This window comes from Aquarana catesbeiana, linkage group LG06, assembly GCF_042186555.1.
Source record: "Aquarana catesbeiana isolate 2022-GZ linkage group LG06, ASM4218655v1, whole genome shotgun sequence".
NCBI classification, from domain to species: domain Eukaryota; kingdom Metazoa; phylum Chordata; class Amphibia; order Anura; family Ranidae; genus Aquarana; species Aquarana catesbeiana.
The window spans coordinates 297,420,283-297,438,586 of NC_133329.1; the positions used below are offsets into that span (position 1 = coordinate 297,420,283).

An 18,304-nucleotide genomic window follows, 5' to 3' on the forward strand; every position below is an offset into this window, starting at 1 on the left:
TGCGAATGACATCTGGCGGTAATATTGTCACAGTTCATAAACCTGCAAGATAGTGGCACCTAAAAGTGCCTTATCTTTCAGTGTGTTCTGAATTGCATGGTAAATTTACAGCGCTTTGCAAAAAATACTTTGTAACACATTGATGTGTCACACTTGAGTTGCACTTCAGTTTAAGAGCCCGATTCATGCAGTGAGCTATATACATGGATGACTGGTCTGCTTATCGAAATGAGGAATATTTATGGTTCAGATGTACAGTAGCTGGCTAAATGTTGTTTGCTCATAGCACACAATTTGATGTGTGGTCTGTATGGTAGGTTATCTGTCAGAAATTCTATCCATAAAAATGTAACCTCATTCTAAACTCTTTCCTTGTTCTAAGCTACAACCACATTGTCACTTCTAGATTAGCTGTTAGCTAAAGATTCCTAAGGATTCCTCATACTTTTACTTGACATTCAGTCTGCTACTTTCACCCTATTTAAAGGCATATTCATGGTACATTTACTAAACATTCACTTAACATTTGTTTATAACATTCCCTGATATTTGCCAACATTGGTTTCTTGCAAATGCAAAAAGTTGTTTATTGTAACATTCACCCCTTGAAAACGTGAACATTACATTCTTTGCACAGTCACTAAACACATTTGGAAATAAAGTTCACCGGCGTGAGAACAAGAGTGATACCAATATTTTGAGTGGGTATCTGTATAGTAAGGGGCAGCAGCAGTGCAGTCCCTTGCCATGTTTATATCAATCCTCAAGCCCTTTAGAATTGAGGGAGTGCTTTAAGAGGGGTTTCAAAAAGCACCATTCTTGAACCATGCTATTCAGCAACCCCAGTGCCCAGGACAGGGTTCAGGAAAGGGGGAGGAGGGCTTTCATGCCACCGACCTGCCCCATAGGGAGCAAGTAGGTGATTGCCTCTTCTCTCATAAACCAGTTAACAGTGCACACAGGTCAGAAATAGTAAAATAAAAAAACACCTACACATTTGAAAAATACATGTAGGGATATTGATATTGTTTATTGTCATTCCAAAACATGTTATACATGAAACCCACTAAATATTCAAACCCCAGCTAACAATAATACATTCAAGACAAACAAAAGAAAATAATTATAAAAACATAAAATAACATTGCAATGATTAACAAATAATAATAATATGAAAAGTGCAGTATTATCAATGCGAATTTGCAGCAATGCCCTTAAAAGAAATACTAATATATACTACCAATAATTCATGGTGATACAGAAATGGTCAATCTCACAGCATAAGGAAAAAGCTGTTCCTAAGCCTGTTGGTTCTAGCCCTAATGCTGCATACCCTCAGACATGAAGGGAGGGGGGACACACAGAACATAGGCAGGAAGGAAGGACTCCCTCAAAATATTAGGAGTCATCTTCCTACACCTGCTGTTGTAAATAGTATTGATGGTGGGCATATTGATACCAGTAATCCTCTGGGCTTTCTTAGCCACCCATCGCAGTACCTGTTTAACAGATACATTTCCTAACAAATGCAAGAAGTGAGCACACTCTCCACCACACACCTATAAAATGAGATGCGGACTGGAGTAACAGGACCAGCACACTTTATTTCCTCAAAAAGTAAAGGTGTTGATAGGCCTCCTGTACTATGCTGGCTGCATTAGTGCTCCAGGTAACGCTACCAGAGATATACACACCCAAATATTTAAATCAAGGGACCATCTCAACATCTATTTACTGCTGATGTAGAGCAGAGTAATGCTGGTCTTTCTAAAATCCACAATCATGTATTTTAATGTTCTTAAATTAATCAATACCTTGCATGTTCAGTAGTGTCTCTTGGCGAGTCTCCTTTGACACAGGATCCCAAAAGAAAGAGCAAATGATCTCTTCTTCATCTCTTCTCAATTTGAGTGGGTCCAGTACTGCAATTTTTTTTAAAGAGGACACTACTGCCCAAGAAAGTCAAGCAGAGAACAAAGGACTGGTCATCAGAAATGCCTGTAGGCTCTCTATTACTAACTGGCCATGTCTAGATCTGTGCTGTGTCTCTGTATGAAGGCAGCATTGGTAATGACGGTGATGACTGGTGAGCTAGTATTTGAAAGTAGTAGCAGGAGAGGATGAGAAATCCCAGAACCACATATGAAATTCAGAACCTGATCTCATTTTGCAGGTGAGGCCTTAATGACAGTCTTTTGACAGGCTCAATCCCTATACTATGAATTAGTCAACAGCCCTTATGCACAATGCAAATTTCGTATAGAAGATTAATCAAACACTCATGGAGGGTTATTTACGAAAGGCAAATCCACTTTGCACTGCAAGTGCACTTGAAAGTGCACTTGGAAGTGCAGTCACTCTAAATCTAAGGGGTAGATCTGAAATTAGTGGAATCTCTGTTGATTTTATCATCCAATCATGTGCAAGCTAAAATGCTGTTTTTTATTTTCCTTGCATGTCCCCCTCGGATCTACAGCGAATTTACTTTCAAGTGCACTTTCAGTGCACTTTCAAGTGCATTTGCAGTGCAAAGTGGATTTTCCTTTAGTAAATAACCCACATGGTGTCCTTGAAAGAACCACATCACCACCTGCATGAGAACTGTTGCTGCATCAACCCTTTTGTGAACTAAAGAAATGAACAATTTACATTTAAAAGTATGGGCTTTTTCAAAACTGCTGTGTAAATGGTTCAGATGGGAAGGCTCATCACTGAGAGAATGGGGGTTTAAAAAGTTTGAATCGAGGTATATATGTATATTGCTAAAAACAAAACAAAAAAACAAAACAAAAATATATATTTTTATTGCTAGCAAAACTGTAGCATTAAACACTTGGAAGCTGTAATTGTCTTTAAATGTCTCTCTTTGGCAATTTGAAACATTATGGAATCTGGCTCAGCTTTCTTGATGGGCCAGATATTTACTAGTGTTAAAAAAAGGAGGAGAAGTGGGACTTTAAATGAAGCACACAGCAGTACAACGCAGGTCAAGTGACCAAAATTCATTTATTTGGTATAATCCATGGTGTATAAAAAACATTTCGGGCATCCAACCTCTAAAATGCTGTGGGCATCAAGCCTCTATATAATAAACCATGCATTGATTATACATAAAATACACATAAGTTGCACAATAAGTCATGATCCATTGTCACACAGAGAGCAAAGATAACAATCAACATACATGTGTACAATTGTTACTGTGATTAGACCCAAAGAGAGCCATGAAAATTAGGACAAATAATACAAATAATAAAAAGGATTTAATGCCATGACAGATACTTATGGAGGTAAATGGAATCATTGAAATCTTGATATTCCATGATATGTGAAGATTGGTAATAATCAAAGCTCTACGCGTTTTGCGGTATAGCAACTGCTCATCAGGAGCATACGTCATGGAATGTTTCTAAAAAATATATTTTTATAGAAAAAAATATATATATTTTCAGTAAATAAACAGGAAATAAAAAAAGGTTTTGTATACAAATATTTTACTTGTATTAAATGAATTAAAGGTTGTGCGTCCAAACTCACGTCTGCATCAACGATCCAGTGAGACAGTATCCAGAATTGCAGAGAGCTGCAATGCAAAGCCGCCTGATGCCAGGGTGGTCTGTGGGAATGAGAACAACAGCCATAGGCAAAACCATTGCTGGTAGGTGCAATAAGTGTGGGATGCGGACCCCAGTGTGGGAAACCTATATGAAACAAATCATAGTGATATGTGTTGGTGCGTGAATGTGAAAAAAAGTTTAAAAAAGAGTGATGTGAGGAAAAAGGTAGGGAGAGAGAGTGGGATAGGAGGGGTGGAGAAAAAGCAGAAATAAAAAGGAAAATTAGAAAAAAAGGAAGGAATAATACCTGGTGTGCACAGAGCGGACAACTCCATGCATGTGAGTGTGATGCTGAACAGGAAGAAAAGTGCAGTGTGTGAAAGACAGCCTTGGAGATGCCTATATAGGTGTTCCATCATGGCCTAGTCCCCCACAGCAGACAACACCTGGGAGTGGAGCACTTTCACCTGGGCGATTAGTGCCAGTCCATCTCCCCAGTGTGTCCACCGAACAGCGACACACCGCCGGAAACATAGCACCACAAGGACGCCCTGCGACCGGCTGATGTGATGCAGAGAGGGAAGGACCATGCATCAGCCCCCTCCCTGACACCCATGGGCAGGGAGAGGGGTAGGAGACCCACATGAAACACCGCAGCCAATGGAGGCGGGCAAATGCAGACAGATCAGCGATATCAAAAACACTGTCCAGGGATCGCAGATGCAGACCCAGCAGGACACACAACCAAACATCAGTATGAAAAGTTGATTGTGGGACCACTGATACCAATGGCCTACATAGATATAGAAATAAATGTGTGACTGCTGCTGTGTGCTTCCATCCCGGGTTAAGTATTTAAAAAAAGGAAAAAGTTTTGGGACTTTAAATGAGGCTAGCACCAAAGGGATGCTCGCCTCCATCCCGGTCATTGGTGACCGGGATGACCGGGATGGAGGTGAGCATCCCTTTGGTGCTAGCCTCATTTAAAGTCCCAAAACTTTTTCCTTTTTTTAAATACCAGATATTTACTAATTTCTTTGGCAAGGTTAGAACGCTTTGGTAACTTCCCTTACGGGACATAATTTTATTGTAAATACAGTATCTCACAAAAGTGAGTACACCCTCACATTTTTGCAAATATTTTATTAAATCTTTTCATGTGACAACACTGAAGAAATTACACTTTGCTACAATGTAAAGTAGTGAGTGTACAGCTTGTATAACAGTGTACATTTGCTGTCCCCTCAAAATAACTCAACACACAGCCATTTGTGTCTAAACCGCTGGCAACAAAAGTGAGTACACCCCTAAGTGAAAATGCCCAAATTGGGCCAATTAGCCATTTTCCCTCCCCCGTGTCATGTGACTCATTAGTGTTACAAGGCCTCAAGTGTGAATGGGTAGCAGGTGTGTTAAAATTGATGTTATCACTCTCACTCTCTCATATTGGTCACTGGAAGTTCAACATGGCACCTCATGGCAAAGAACTCTCTAAGGATCTGAAAAAAAAGAATTGTTGCTCTACATAAAGATGGCCTAGGCTATAAGAAGATTGCCAAGACCCTGAAACTGAGCTGCAGCACAGTTACCATACAGCAGTTTCACAGGACAGGTTCCACTCAGAAAAGGCCTCGCCATGGTCGACCAAAGAAGTTGAGTGCATGTGCTCAGCGTCATATCCAGAGGTTGTCTTTGGGAAATAGACATATGAGTGCTGCCAGCATTGCTGCAGAGGTTGAAGGGGTGGGGGGTCAGCCTGTCAGTGCTCAGACCATACGCCACACACTGCATCAAATTGGTCTGCATGGCTGTCATCCCAGAATGAAGCCTCTTCTAAAGATGATGCACAAGAAAGCCCCCAAACACTTTGCTGAAGACAAGCAGACTAAGGACATGGATTGCTGGAACCATGTCCTGTGGTCTGACGAGACCAAGATAAACTTATTTGGTTCAGATGGTGTCAAGCGTGTGTGGAGGCAACCAGGTGAGGAGTACAAAGACGAGTGTGTCTTGCCTGCAGTCAACCATGGTGGTGGGAGTGTCATGGTCTGGGGCTGTATGAGTGCAGCCGGCACTAGGAAGCTACAGTTTATTGAGAGAACCATGAATGCCAACATGTAATGTAACATACTGAAGCAGAGCATGATCCCCTCCCTTCGGTGACTGGGCCGCAAGGCAGTATTCCAACATTATAACGACCCCAAACACACCTCCAAGATGACCACTGCCTTGATGAAGAAGCTGAGGATAAAGGTAATGGACTGGCCAAGTATGTCTCCAGACCTAAACCCTATTGAGCATCTGTGGGGCATCCTCAAATGGAAGGTGGAGGAGCGCAAGGTCTCTAACATCCACCAGCTCCGTGATGTTGTCATGGAGGAGTGGAAGAGGATTCCATTGGCAACCTGTGAAGCTCTGGTGAACCCCATGCCTAAGAGGGTTAGGTCAGTGCTGGAAAATAATGGTGGCCACACAAAATATTGACACTTTGGGCACAATTTGGGCATTTTTACTTAGGGATGTACTCACTTTTGTTGCCAGTGGTTTCAGAATTAATGGCTGTATGTTGGGTTATTTTGAGGCGGCAGCAAATTGATACTTTATACAAGCTGTACACTCACTGCTTTACATTGTAGCAAAGCATCATTTCTTCAGTGTTGTCACATGAAAAGATGTAATAAAATATTTACAAAAATTTGAGGGGGTGTACTCACTTTGTGAAATACTGTATATAAATTGCAAAGTTGCATAATACTTTATGTTTGCTGTCACAAAATGTACTGATGAGTGAATCTTTCTAGCATGAACGGTCATGCAGACTTGGTGAATTACATAATCATATTTAAAGAACGGCAGTGAAACAGAATGAGATTACTTCCCAAGCAGCAGTTTACCGCAGTTCACTTCCCTGTGGAATAATGTCCCTGAGTAATTGTGCTGGAAAAGCTGCATATCAAAAAGCCAAACTATTTACAGTCACTTACAGTTTACTGGGTCATCTACTGAAAAAAAAAAATGGGGGAATTAAAGAACAATTCTTCTAAGCACATTTTTTAAACATTTAAAATAGCAACATAAAACTCCATTTTAACAAAAAATTATATTCCTTTGCTTTTAGCTGTCAAGTATGCATGCAGAAATTTGGTAATCACATTTCTTTCTAGTATTTTATAACAGATCTGAAGCAGGAATAGGCGCTGTCAAATGATGGGTCTGATTTCTGATATGCGGAGCAAAAACGAAAACCAGCTTCATATTTTTGCCAAAGCAAATGCCAGTTCTGATATCATATAGGAGTTTTTTTTTACAGCATAATTTCTTAGATGTAGACATTCTATAGCTTTAGCATTCCGCTATGACTATAATTTGATTTTACTTGTAATACATTTAACATATAAATGATCAATCTAAATTAAAACTGTTTAAGCTATGGATTTTCAAATATTTACATACACAAGTACAGATGCTCCTCGTTTAATGACTTACCTGTGTAACGACTGCTCGGACTTACGACCAGCTCTCCCCACCTGATCGATGCGCTGTACATCATTGTATTGTACAGTACAGTACAAAATTTCCATTTGTGTTCTGTACTTATGCAAATTAAAACAACGTTATTGAGCTGGAGTTTTGTGTTTAGACCTTTTTTTCACAATACAGTACAGTAGTTAAGAATGCTTAAAATATTGATTACTTGTGACTCCTCGTTTAACAACCAATTCATTTAACGACCTGGTCGTTGGAACGGAACCTGGTTGTTATGTGAGGAGAGTCTGTAAACATTAAAACAAGCCCTCACTGGCTTATATTTCTGCAGGCATTGTGGGACAATACATGCTTAGATTTTTCAGCACAAGCTTTTCAGTTTTACTTTCACATACCTTCACATTACTCTCAATAGCTTAACCCCTCACTGCCAGCAGTAAGTTGGCAGCCTAACAGCCTTCAAATCTCTAATCTAAACGCAGAGGAGGTACATGGGAGGTATGGAGAGTCCTGAGACCACAATTGAATGGCTTTGTATTGCTTGTATTATACATTTTAAGGATGAATTATTCCACAGTGCTCATAACTACAAAGGTTATTTAGGGCTTTTTTAATGCTCATTGACTGCTTGTTAGAAATTTGTACCTATTTAAATGTCCATAACCTGGCCACAATTCTACATTAAGGATATACAGTGCCTTGAAAAAGTATTTATACCCCTTGAGATTTTCCACATTTTGTCATGTTACAACCAAAAGCGTAAATGTATTTTATTGGGATTTTATGTGATAGACAAACACAAAGTGGCACATAATTGTGAAGTGGAAGGAAAATGATAAATGGTTTTCAAAATTTTCTACAAATAAATACCTGAAAAGTGTGGCCTGCATTTGTATTCAGCCCCTTTACTCTGATACCCCTAACTAAAATCTAGTGAAACCAATTGCCTTCTGAAGTCCCCTAATTATTAAATAGAGTCTACCTGTGTGTAATTTAATCTCAGGATAAATACAGCTGTTCTGTGAAGTCCTCAGAGGTTTGCTAGAGAACCTTAGTGAACAAACAACATCATGAATGCCAAGAAACACACCAGACAGGTCAGGGATAAAGATGTGGAGAAGTTCAAAGCAGGGTTAGGTTATAAAAAAATATCCCAAGCTTTGAACATCTCACGGAGCATTGTTCAATTCATTGTGCGAAAATGGAAAGAGTATGGCAGAACTGCAAACCTACCAAGACATGGCCATCCACCTAAACTGATAGGCCGGGAAGGAGAGCATTAATCAGAGAAGCAGCCAGCAGGCCCATGGTAACTCTGGAGGAGCTGCAGAGATCCACAGCTCAGGTGGGAGAATCTGTCCACAGGACAACTATTAGTCGTGCGCTCCACAAATCTGTCCTTTATGAAATATTGGCAAGAAGAAAGTCATTGTTGAAAGAAAGCCATAAGAAGTCCCGTTTGCAGTTTGCGAGAAGCCATGTGGGGGACACAGCAAACGTGGAAGAAGGTGTTCTGGTCAGATGAGACCAAAATATAACTTTTTGGCCTAAAAGCAAAACACTATGTGTGGCAGAAAACTAACACTGCACATCACCCTAAACACACGAGAGATCACCCTAAACATAACATCCCTACAGTGAAACATGGTGGTGGCAGCATCATGTTGTGGGGATGCTTTTCTTCAGCAGGGACAGTGAAGCTGGTCAGAGTTCATGGGAAGATGGGTAGAGCCAAATACAGGGCAATCTAAGAAGATAACCTGTTAGAGTCTGCAAAAGACTTGAGACTGGGACTCAATAACTACAATGGAATGTGTTAGAATGGCACAGTCAAAGTGAAGGCCTAAATCCATTTGAGAATCTGTGGCAAGAGTTGAAAATTGCTGTTCACAGACGCTCTCCATCCAATCTGACAGAGCTTGAGCTATTTTGTAAAGAAGATTGGGCAAAAATGTCACTCTCTAGACATGCAAAGCTGGTAGAGACATACCCCAAAAGACCTGCAGCTGTAATTGCAGTGAAATGTGGTTCTACAAAGTATTGACTTTATTTAGATATTTATTTGTAAAATACTTTGAAATTCATTTATCATTTTCCTTCTACTTCACAATTATGTGCCACTTTGTGTTGGTCTATCACATAAAATCCCAATAAAATACATTTACGCTTTTGGGTGTAACATGAAAAAATGTGGAAAATTTCAATGGGTATGAATACTTTTCAAAGAACAGCTGTATTTATCCTGAGATTAAATTACACACAGGTAGACTCTATTTAATAAATAGGAGACTTCAGAAGGCAATTGGTTTCACTAGATTTTAGTTAGGGGTATCAGAATAAAGGGGGCTGAATACAAATGCATGCCACACTTTTCAGGTATTTATTTGTAGAAAAATTTGAAAACCATTTATCATTTTCCTTCTACTTCACAATTATGTGCCACTTTGTGTTGGTCTATCACATAAAATCCCAATAAAATACATTTACGTTTTTGGGTGTAACATGACAAAATGTGGAAAATTTCAATGGGTATGAATACTTTTTCAAGGCACTGTAAAAGCACATTAATTGTGGTTGTCCTAAAAGAAAACATCATCTTAATTTCTCTTTAGGAAGATTTTATCAGTACAAATATTTGTGTAAGATTCCATTTTGGGGCCAAATAATGAAAACTAAAGGTAAGATAAAGGAGAATTTTGCCTACAGCAACCAATCATAATCTTTTTTTTTCCTTTCTAACCTGCCCTGACCAGTGGATTCTGATTAGTTGTAATGGGTGCAGGGTTATTTTCTCCAATTTTGATAAAGCAAACCCACTGACTGGCTATTGACCATTCTTAGTAAGAAATCTGTAAATTCCCTTCCCTACCATATTAACAATGTCTGTGTTGTTTGCTTGTCTTGTTTTGCCCCCATTGGTGCTTCGGTAGAGGAGGTATCTGCACGAATAGTCCAAGTAGTAACTGCTGATGCTGTAGCGGTCCTGAGAGGTGAACAGGAGAAGGAAGTCCAGCTCAAGGGCCCTCCGGGAGATCTTCCTTTAGGTAAAAGAGGATATAGTGAGTGTGACTTGTACTGTTCTGCAGAATCCCTCTGCAATTTTTAAATTGCAGTTGGGTATTAAAGTGCATTTTAAATGGCACAGGCCTAATATTACCATTGCCATATTGCTTATTACTTAATAAAACTAACCCTATGTTTTACCAATGCAGAATTTTCTATGTGGTGTCTTGGTCATAGGTGTATATGTGTGTGAAGTGTATGTTCTGATAGTTGTAGATAAGGTTAACTTATGTGCTGTAATTGGTTGTAGACATGTGCAATTTGTTTGTTCCAAATTCGATTTTTAACTAATTTTGAAACACTTGTTAATTCGGAAATATCCAAACTAACGAAAACACGTTTAAGAAACTTTTGCAAATATTCGTAAATTTGAATATTAGTAAATTCGGAAATTCATAAATTCGATATTCGAAAGTCCGAAAATTCTAAAATCTGAAATAATAACTAACTATTACTAACTATTAAATTATAGGTATTAGAATTCCCTCTCAAATTTGGCTGTTAGTGAACGTAATGAATACAAATTAATCCGAAGTTATGAATTACCCGAAATAATGAATGCCATATCTAAAAGAATGGAACATAACGAATTAATAAAATAAATAACAATAATAATAATAATAATAAAAACGTTTTATTATTTATTATTAATTTGTTCCGTTCCATTTGTTTAAATGCGGCATTCGTTAAATCAGATAATTCACAACTTTGGATAAATTTGTGTTTGTTACGTTCACTAACAGACAAATTTGAAAGGAAATTCTAATACCTACAATTTAATAGTTAGTTATTATTAGTTAGTTAGTTATTCTTTCAAATTTTCGGATTTTCTTTTTTATTTTCGGATTTTCTAATTTACCAATTTTCGAATTTACGAATTTTCAAATTTACGAATTGCGATCATAACGAATGACCCGAAAACTAAATAAAAAACAAAAACGAATAAAAAGAAAATTAATACATTTTTCGGCAGTGCACAAGTCTAATTGGTTGTAGGTAAAAAAAGTGTCTGTATACAGAAGTGTACTGTATCTGTACTGTATGTGTGAAAGCGTTCCTGGATGAAAAGTATAAGTTGTTGCACGTGAGTGATAATAAGAGGCAAGTGTTCACAAACACACTAATTAGTCCACCAGCACCCTGTCTTGCACATTTTTGTAATTAATTTAGCTTTTGGATTTCATTGTGAGTATTTTATATTTTAGATACTTTTACTTGGATTTTATTTTTGCAGTATCTTGTCTATAATGTAAACGGAATACTTGTATTTAAATATATACAAGGGTCAGCATGGCCTGTGGTACCCCCAGGCTAGCAACATTGGTATGTCGCACTTGGTATTCATAACTTGTTCTATCTTGTTACTTTGTGAAATATGGATACTAAAATGTATGACTTTTCTGTTAGTTCCTTCAAGGGGAAAGCTTGCTGAATTTAGTAGTATACCGTTACAATGTTGCACTGGGGATTTGAATAAATAAGCTTTATTGCCTATATAGAAGGGGATATTTTCCTACTATTCAATGGCAAAATTTGCTGGCATAGAATGCAATGGATCATGGAGAGCAGCACACAGCGAAAATTACTTTTCAAATACTTTTTCTCCATAGGAAGAAAGGCAGAAATTGTAACAGTGTGTTTTCTTTTTTTGTAAGAAGAGTCAATGGATAATATTAGCTTGTTATGTGATAGTCTGTAGGGAAGCGGAGTTACTGTAATATATATATATATATATATATATATATATATATATATATATATATACTCACACACACATGCATTACTGCCAGCGTATGATACATAAGGTTAGTTGCACATTTATATACAGTACTTTGTAAAAATAAAAGCGCTGCCCATAGCAACAAAGCAGATGAATTCCTGTCAGTATCAAGTCAGGTGTAGATAAATGAGAGCTTGAATTTAATTGGTTGCTTTGGGTAATGACGTCTGGGCAACCCCTGGTGTTCGAGAATTTGTAATTTACAATATGTAATTTGAGCTTGGAATCCTGACTGACAAATTGCCTGGTAAGTTCAAACTAAAACATTTAAAATTCTATAAACTTTAAAACTCCACCCACATTAGAAGTGACCAGGTTGGGATCACATTCTACAGCATTTTTACATAGGTGCCTCCCACAGCCAGCGTGCTGAACAGAAGAGCAATAATGTTAATAGACAGCTTGCCTGAGAGCAAGTATGCAATGAAAAGCGAGACTAATATGATTTTAAATTTTCTTCTTCTTCTTCTATTTCTTCTTCTATAAGAGTAATGCTCCAGGTAGCTTACAGTGAGGTTTTGTATGCAAAACTGTACATTTATGTTTTAGGTTTGGGTGGTGTTTAATGTAACTTGTAAGCACTGCATTTATGAAACATCACTGCCAAAAGTGATTAAACCTTGTTAAAGGGACTTTTTACCAGATCATAATGATGAACGTTATTTAACTTAAAGCATATTTCCACTTATGCAGTCAAATTTGAGAAAACCTCAATATATCTTAGTTATGTGTTCCCATTCAAACAGCATACCAATTTTTATTATTTTTTTAAGCAAAGGTAAAGCTTAATTAACAAACATTTTATACTTACCTGTTCTGTGCAATGGTTTTGCACAGAGCAGCCCCAAACCTCTTCTTCTTCTGCTCCAGGCTCCTCCTCTTTGGCAAGTGCCCCCATGGATAGCTGCTTTCTATAGGGGCACCCGTGTGTGCTTGCTCCTGAGCCGCCTTGTCTGCATCTATTGACACAGATCAGGCGGCTCTGCCTGCCCCCAGCTCACTCGGCACAGCACAGCCAATGGCTCCCACTGCTATCAACCTGCCCAGGGAGGAGGGAGACAGCAGCAGGAGCCGCTGCTCATGTGCACATCGCTGGATCGGATTTGGCTCAGGTAAGTATAAGAGGGGGCTGGGGGGAGGCGGATATTGCAGCACAGAAAGTTTTTCACCTTAATGCATTAAGGTGAAAAACTTTTAGGCTTTAGAACCACTTTATTATTTCTTATCTTTTAAATGTTTGTCAGGGAAAGGTGTCATGCATGGCTGCAAGGTTTTTTTGAACTTTGTTAGAAACAGACAGTATTCAGATCTAGTTACAATTAATAATAAAGATCTGCCTGGGTTAACTATGGTAAGCTGCATTTTTTTTTTTTTTTTTTTTTAAGTTATGCTATGTGAATTGGGACAAATATTAACTATGTGTTATCCCCATTTGTCTGCTAAAGTGGAAAATACACTTTAAAATATCTGCCCACCTCAAAATATAAGTGTAGGGCCCTGGCTTACACACCTTGGTTTTATCAGGTTTTATCACTGCAACAACTACCAATTCTGTACCTGTTGATCTGGGAGTTTTAAACTCCCACCTTTGTTCCATCTCCTCCTGTTGTATTTTACATAATATGAAATACATTTGAATAAAGTCCAACACAGAAACACGGAGAGTGGGAACACACGTAATGCAGACAGCATACAGCAGCTGTGCAGACCTAAGATCTTAAGCACAATGGAGCCCTCAAAAAATACAAGGAACTGCCAGGTGGTGTATCTGTCTAGCACAGTCTTTCTCAACCTTCTTACCCTGGAGGAACCTTTGAAATAATTCTCGTCATAGGGAACCCCTGCTAAAAATGATTTTATCTACAACTTACAGTTTATTAGAGTGATCAGTAAATTTTAGATATAATCACTAAAACCATGTTCTATATAAACATGAAATTAAAATTAAACAAACAGTAAAAATGGGCAGAAAATTAGACAGTAAAAACTGCAATGTCCCCGTACATTGATGGTTAGTGGAGACATGCTTCCTTACATTGGTGGTCTCTTATATATGGTTTTTGGGACAAAGAACCCCTCAGAGGTGGACAGTTGAAGTTGGAATATATTTGTTACTTATGTGCCAAATTCTTTGAAAAGAACCAAGTAGACAAGTTGATTTTTTCAGATCAGTGTTATATGAAAAAAGTATACTAAGAATAAAAAAATCATCATAAGGAAATAATCAATGTGCTCAGTAGTGAACATAGTCAGCAAAGGACCCCCACACAAGAACAGTTATTGGTGCCCTCACATTTAATTAATGCCCAAGTTCAAACATCTAATGATTGTGCATAGACTATTGCAGGTGAAGAGTAAGCTCTGTGATGCCCGGAAATCTATTATAGTCCATAATATGAAATTGGGATGAGACGCTGAACACCCTATCCACCTCCTAGCCAAATGGTGTCAAGAGGAAATAGGAGAAACCTTCTGCATGTCTCACTGCTGCTTGGGCAGGAAATGAAGGAATTTCTTCTTGTACAGTAGTGCTTAGATATTGTGCACAGTTTAAAATGTCTAAATCCAAAAACAAAACAGTAATATGTTGCAGTTTACCAGTCCTTAGATGTGGTGACCTCATTTGTTTTACCAGGATGACGTGTGTTTATTTATTTATCTTTTGCTTCTATTCCTCTTTTCACTTCCTTTCTTGGAATATTTCCAACCACGAGGACAAATTCCCACTTACACTGTTGTCATCACAATAGATGTACCCCTGGAAGATTGTTGCTTCTTTTATTCTATTGCAAGTGTTCCCACAATGTTGAATCACTTATTTTCTCATATTCATATACAGTATATATGGATGTGAACAGATTATTTGAAAAAAAAAATAAGGATATCGTTTAATGTCACTTTAATTTTAGGTGGTAATGGTATGTACCCTTGACATTCATTTCATTTGTCATTAAATGCCACACCCTTCTTTAAAAGTCTCATTTGGTTATAACTGCCTTTTGTTTTAGGTTTTCAATTGAAGTTAATAGGTCTAACACCAGATGTATAACAAAAAGAAAACACAATATTAAACAGACGCAGCCTTTACAATCCTTAACCCTAAACAGTAATAATTGTCTTTTTTGAGATTTGTTAAATGAAATACCAAATTTTTCCTTTAAGTCCACCCAAAAGTATCTTTATATTTTTTTGAGGATGAATGTAACTTAAGTAAAATTGCAAAGTATATGCAACTGCATTTTTTCAGAGCATATTGCTAAACTCTTAAAATGCTTCAAATATTATGATTCCAGTTGGCATCCCTGTTCTACATTCTGTATATGCAGAGACTATGTGGTTTGTTTACTAAAGGCAAATCCACTTTGCACTACAAGTGTACTTGGAAGTGCAGTCCCTGTAGATCTGAGGGAAGCATGCAAGGAAAATAAAAAAAAGCATCCTTGTTTGTACATAATAAAATCAGCAGAGCTTCCCCTCATTTCAGATCTTCCCCTGAGCACTTGTAGTGCAAAGTGGTTTTTCCTTTGGTAAATCCACCCCTATGTATGTTTTTACATGCTTTATTCTTGGTATTGTTGTGCATTTCATTAACCTGCTTTACCTTTCTTTAAATCCTAGCTGTAGAAGATACAACCAATCTGCCTCCTTCTCCTCCTCCTTCACCGGCTTCAGAACAGATGGGAATGGTGGAGGAAGGTAAGGCCCTGTTATTGAATTGGTCCCTTGAGAATCTTAAAATTATACACTACGCAAAATGTACATTACACAGAAGTAATTCTAAAACTTACATTTATTATGATCTCATGGTATTACTACTACATACCTACAAGTTACTTTTCACCCACATATACTGTATATATACAATTTCCATATCCATGTTGTACACCGCATTTCACTTGTATACTTTGCAATTGGGAATTATCAAATAATGCAAAACCATATTTTACTGGATACAATCCAGATTGCTCTTATGGTTTATTTTTGAAATCACATTTTAGTCATACTTTTCTTGGGTAACAGTGTTATTATTTTGTTAGGTTTTTAGTATTTTAAATTAAATTGTGAAAATTACACTTCATAAAGAGGGATTTTTGGGAGAATATATGCAATTTTAAATTAAAACTAGTTATAATTATTCTTGTTTTATTATTAATAAATATAATAATAATAATAATAATAATAAATCCAGTTGTCATTTAGGGCTGATTTAACTTACCGTCCTAAGGTTGATTTAACTTAAGGTAATGGATGAATAGCTGGCTGCTGCAGAAGTGATTTTAAAGGCTTTCTTGGGTCTTTTTTGAAAGGTAGCATCTCCCATATGCAAATAACTTTTATGCTATTTTAAAAAATAGTAATTAAACAGTTAAATGTTCTCTGTCATCTGACTCCATTTCCCTATTGCACTCAGATACAAACTGTTGTCCAGCTTTACTAGAAAGCTGTTGCTCCTGTCATAAATAAAAAGATCCTGTCACTAAAGTTTCAGCAAACCACTTACCTGTAAAGAAAAAAAAACACAGAATACTGAGGTTTCCTCCTGGCCTCTCACCTGAAGGTTGTTTTGATACTGAGAAATCATCCCCCGAGGTCTGCTGGGAAACCTGCACTTCTGAGAGTGTTGATCTCACGAGTCCTATGCAGCTCTTAGTGGTTCCTCTGGTTGATCGCCACCTCCATATCACTACTGTGTCCTGTAATGATGTGGAAGTCAAGTGGAGAAACCAGTCAGAGTTGTGGAGGACCCAGGAGATTGACACTCCTGAAACTGGTGGCTTCCCAGTGGGGTTTGTGGGTCCATTTCTTAGGACTAGAATGGTGTTCAGTGGCAGGAGAGGTAATTCTTTACAGGAACGTGGCCTGCGCACACTTTTTATTTTGACAGAGTCATTATAAGATGCTATCTAGGTTTCTACATTCTGATATCTAGCTGCATTAAATTCAGAAGTTTGGCATATGATAACTGTATTTTTGCGTGTAACTACCAAGCTTCAGTTTGACATATTATATGCCTTTAGGCTATCCAATCTGGAGCACACCAGATTATTCTGTAAGGGACAACCTTTGCAAGTGGGAGAGCAACCCATTGATTGTGGGTAGTTTCTTTTCTAAAGGAGTAGAATAGTTAGGTTTCCCAATGGTTACCTAGCCCTGTTTGCTTCAATCATCCAAATTATTATTTTTTTTTTATTTACCTGCACAACTGGGTGTTAGAAGTGAATACACCTTCAATAGGTGTATTGAAGTGAAAATTATTTCATGTAGCACGTCAGTACATCTTCCACACAATGTAGATTTAACTAAACTGATACTTAATAAAGAGTTTGTATCTTGATGTAAATAATTTCATCAGCACCAAAGATTTCCAAACCATTTTATAATAGGTGATGAAACATATATTTCCTAGTGCACAGGCAAGTTGATTAAAAAAAAAGAATAAAATAAATCAAATGTACTGCAACATATATTTCCAAGTTAATCAGCAAGTTGATTGCAGAAAAATATTAACATAAATGTACTGCTCGTTAATAGAAATTCCCAAGCGCTGAAGATCAGATCAGTAAATTACTGTTCGTAGTATTTCAAGCAATATCCATTTGGCTATACCAGTATTCTTTCAGGGTCCAAAATCACAATGGCAGATTACAATTGGGAGAAAAGTTATGTGCCAAAATTGGTCAGGTTGATACTATATTTATATGTAATTCTATTATTTTTCCAAAATATTTCATATAATAAGGTGTTCTTTTCATAATGTTCCTATGAATGTCTTATCTGTTTTCTCCATGTCATCTTGTCTTTCAACTCCAAAGAAGAGAGAGTTAAGGGTCCTCTGACTGAGAAAGAAGACGAGAAAGCTCAGGGGGGAGAAAACAGGCCAACTGAGTCCTCCAACTTGGGGCTCAGCCAGGTCCAATCAGATTCAGGATCTGATGACACACAACACCAAGAGGAAAGTGTTGTATGCGAAATAGCAGATGGAAAAAGCATTACAAAAAGTGAAGCAGAGTCCTCTGCTGTTGTAATGCCTTCCTTACCAGAGGAAGGTGTGTCCTGTGTATGCTCTGCATGTTAATTGCTCCCTGAATCCAGCGTAAATGCTCATCCGAGGCTGTTTCATTCTTATGTGTTGCCATGATTATTGGCTTTGCTGTTTTCCTAAGCTCACTGCAATTTGTTGTCTGTCATGGACAGCACAAAGCGTCTCCTACCTCTGTAGCTGATTTCAGGTTACTTTGCCATGATACAAACATGCTTTGCTGCTAAGCTGTTGCTTTGTGTTAGTCTCTCTTCTGCCATGTTAGACGTGTTTGCCAGTCACTTTGCTGATGACTATATACCTCTCTGTTTTATTTTTGATTCATTTATTAAATTCTTACATTAGTTCTAACTTTTTTTTCATAGAGGCTCAGTTTTC

The 18,304-nt window shown here is 37.7% G+C and overlaps 1 protein-coding gene across 30 annotated transcripts in view; it reads left to right on the plus strand.

Moving 5' to 3' along the window:
• Positions 1–18,304, plus strand: part of MAP2 (microtubule associated protein 2) — a 309,720-nt gene that overhangs the window by 243,985 nt on the left and 47,431 nt on the right. For 22 of the 30 annotated variants that reach the window (XM_073633484.1, XM_073633482.1, XM_073633502.1 and 19 more), the window contains 3 exons: positions 9,974–10,087; positions 15,505–15,582; positions 17,700–17,933. In XM_073633484.1, coding sequence (XP_073489585.1) covers positions 9,974–10,087; positions 15,505–15,582; positions 17,700–17,933 — 426 coding nt within the window. The remainder of the gene's footprint in view (positions 1–9,973; positions 10,088–15,504; positions 15,583–17,699; positions 17,934–18,304) is intronic. The other 8 variants (XM_073633508.1, XM_073633509.1, XM_073633512.1 and 5 more) reach the window with 3 other exon arrangements.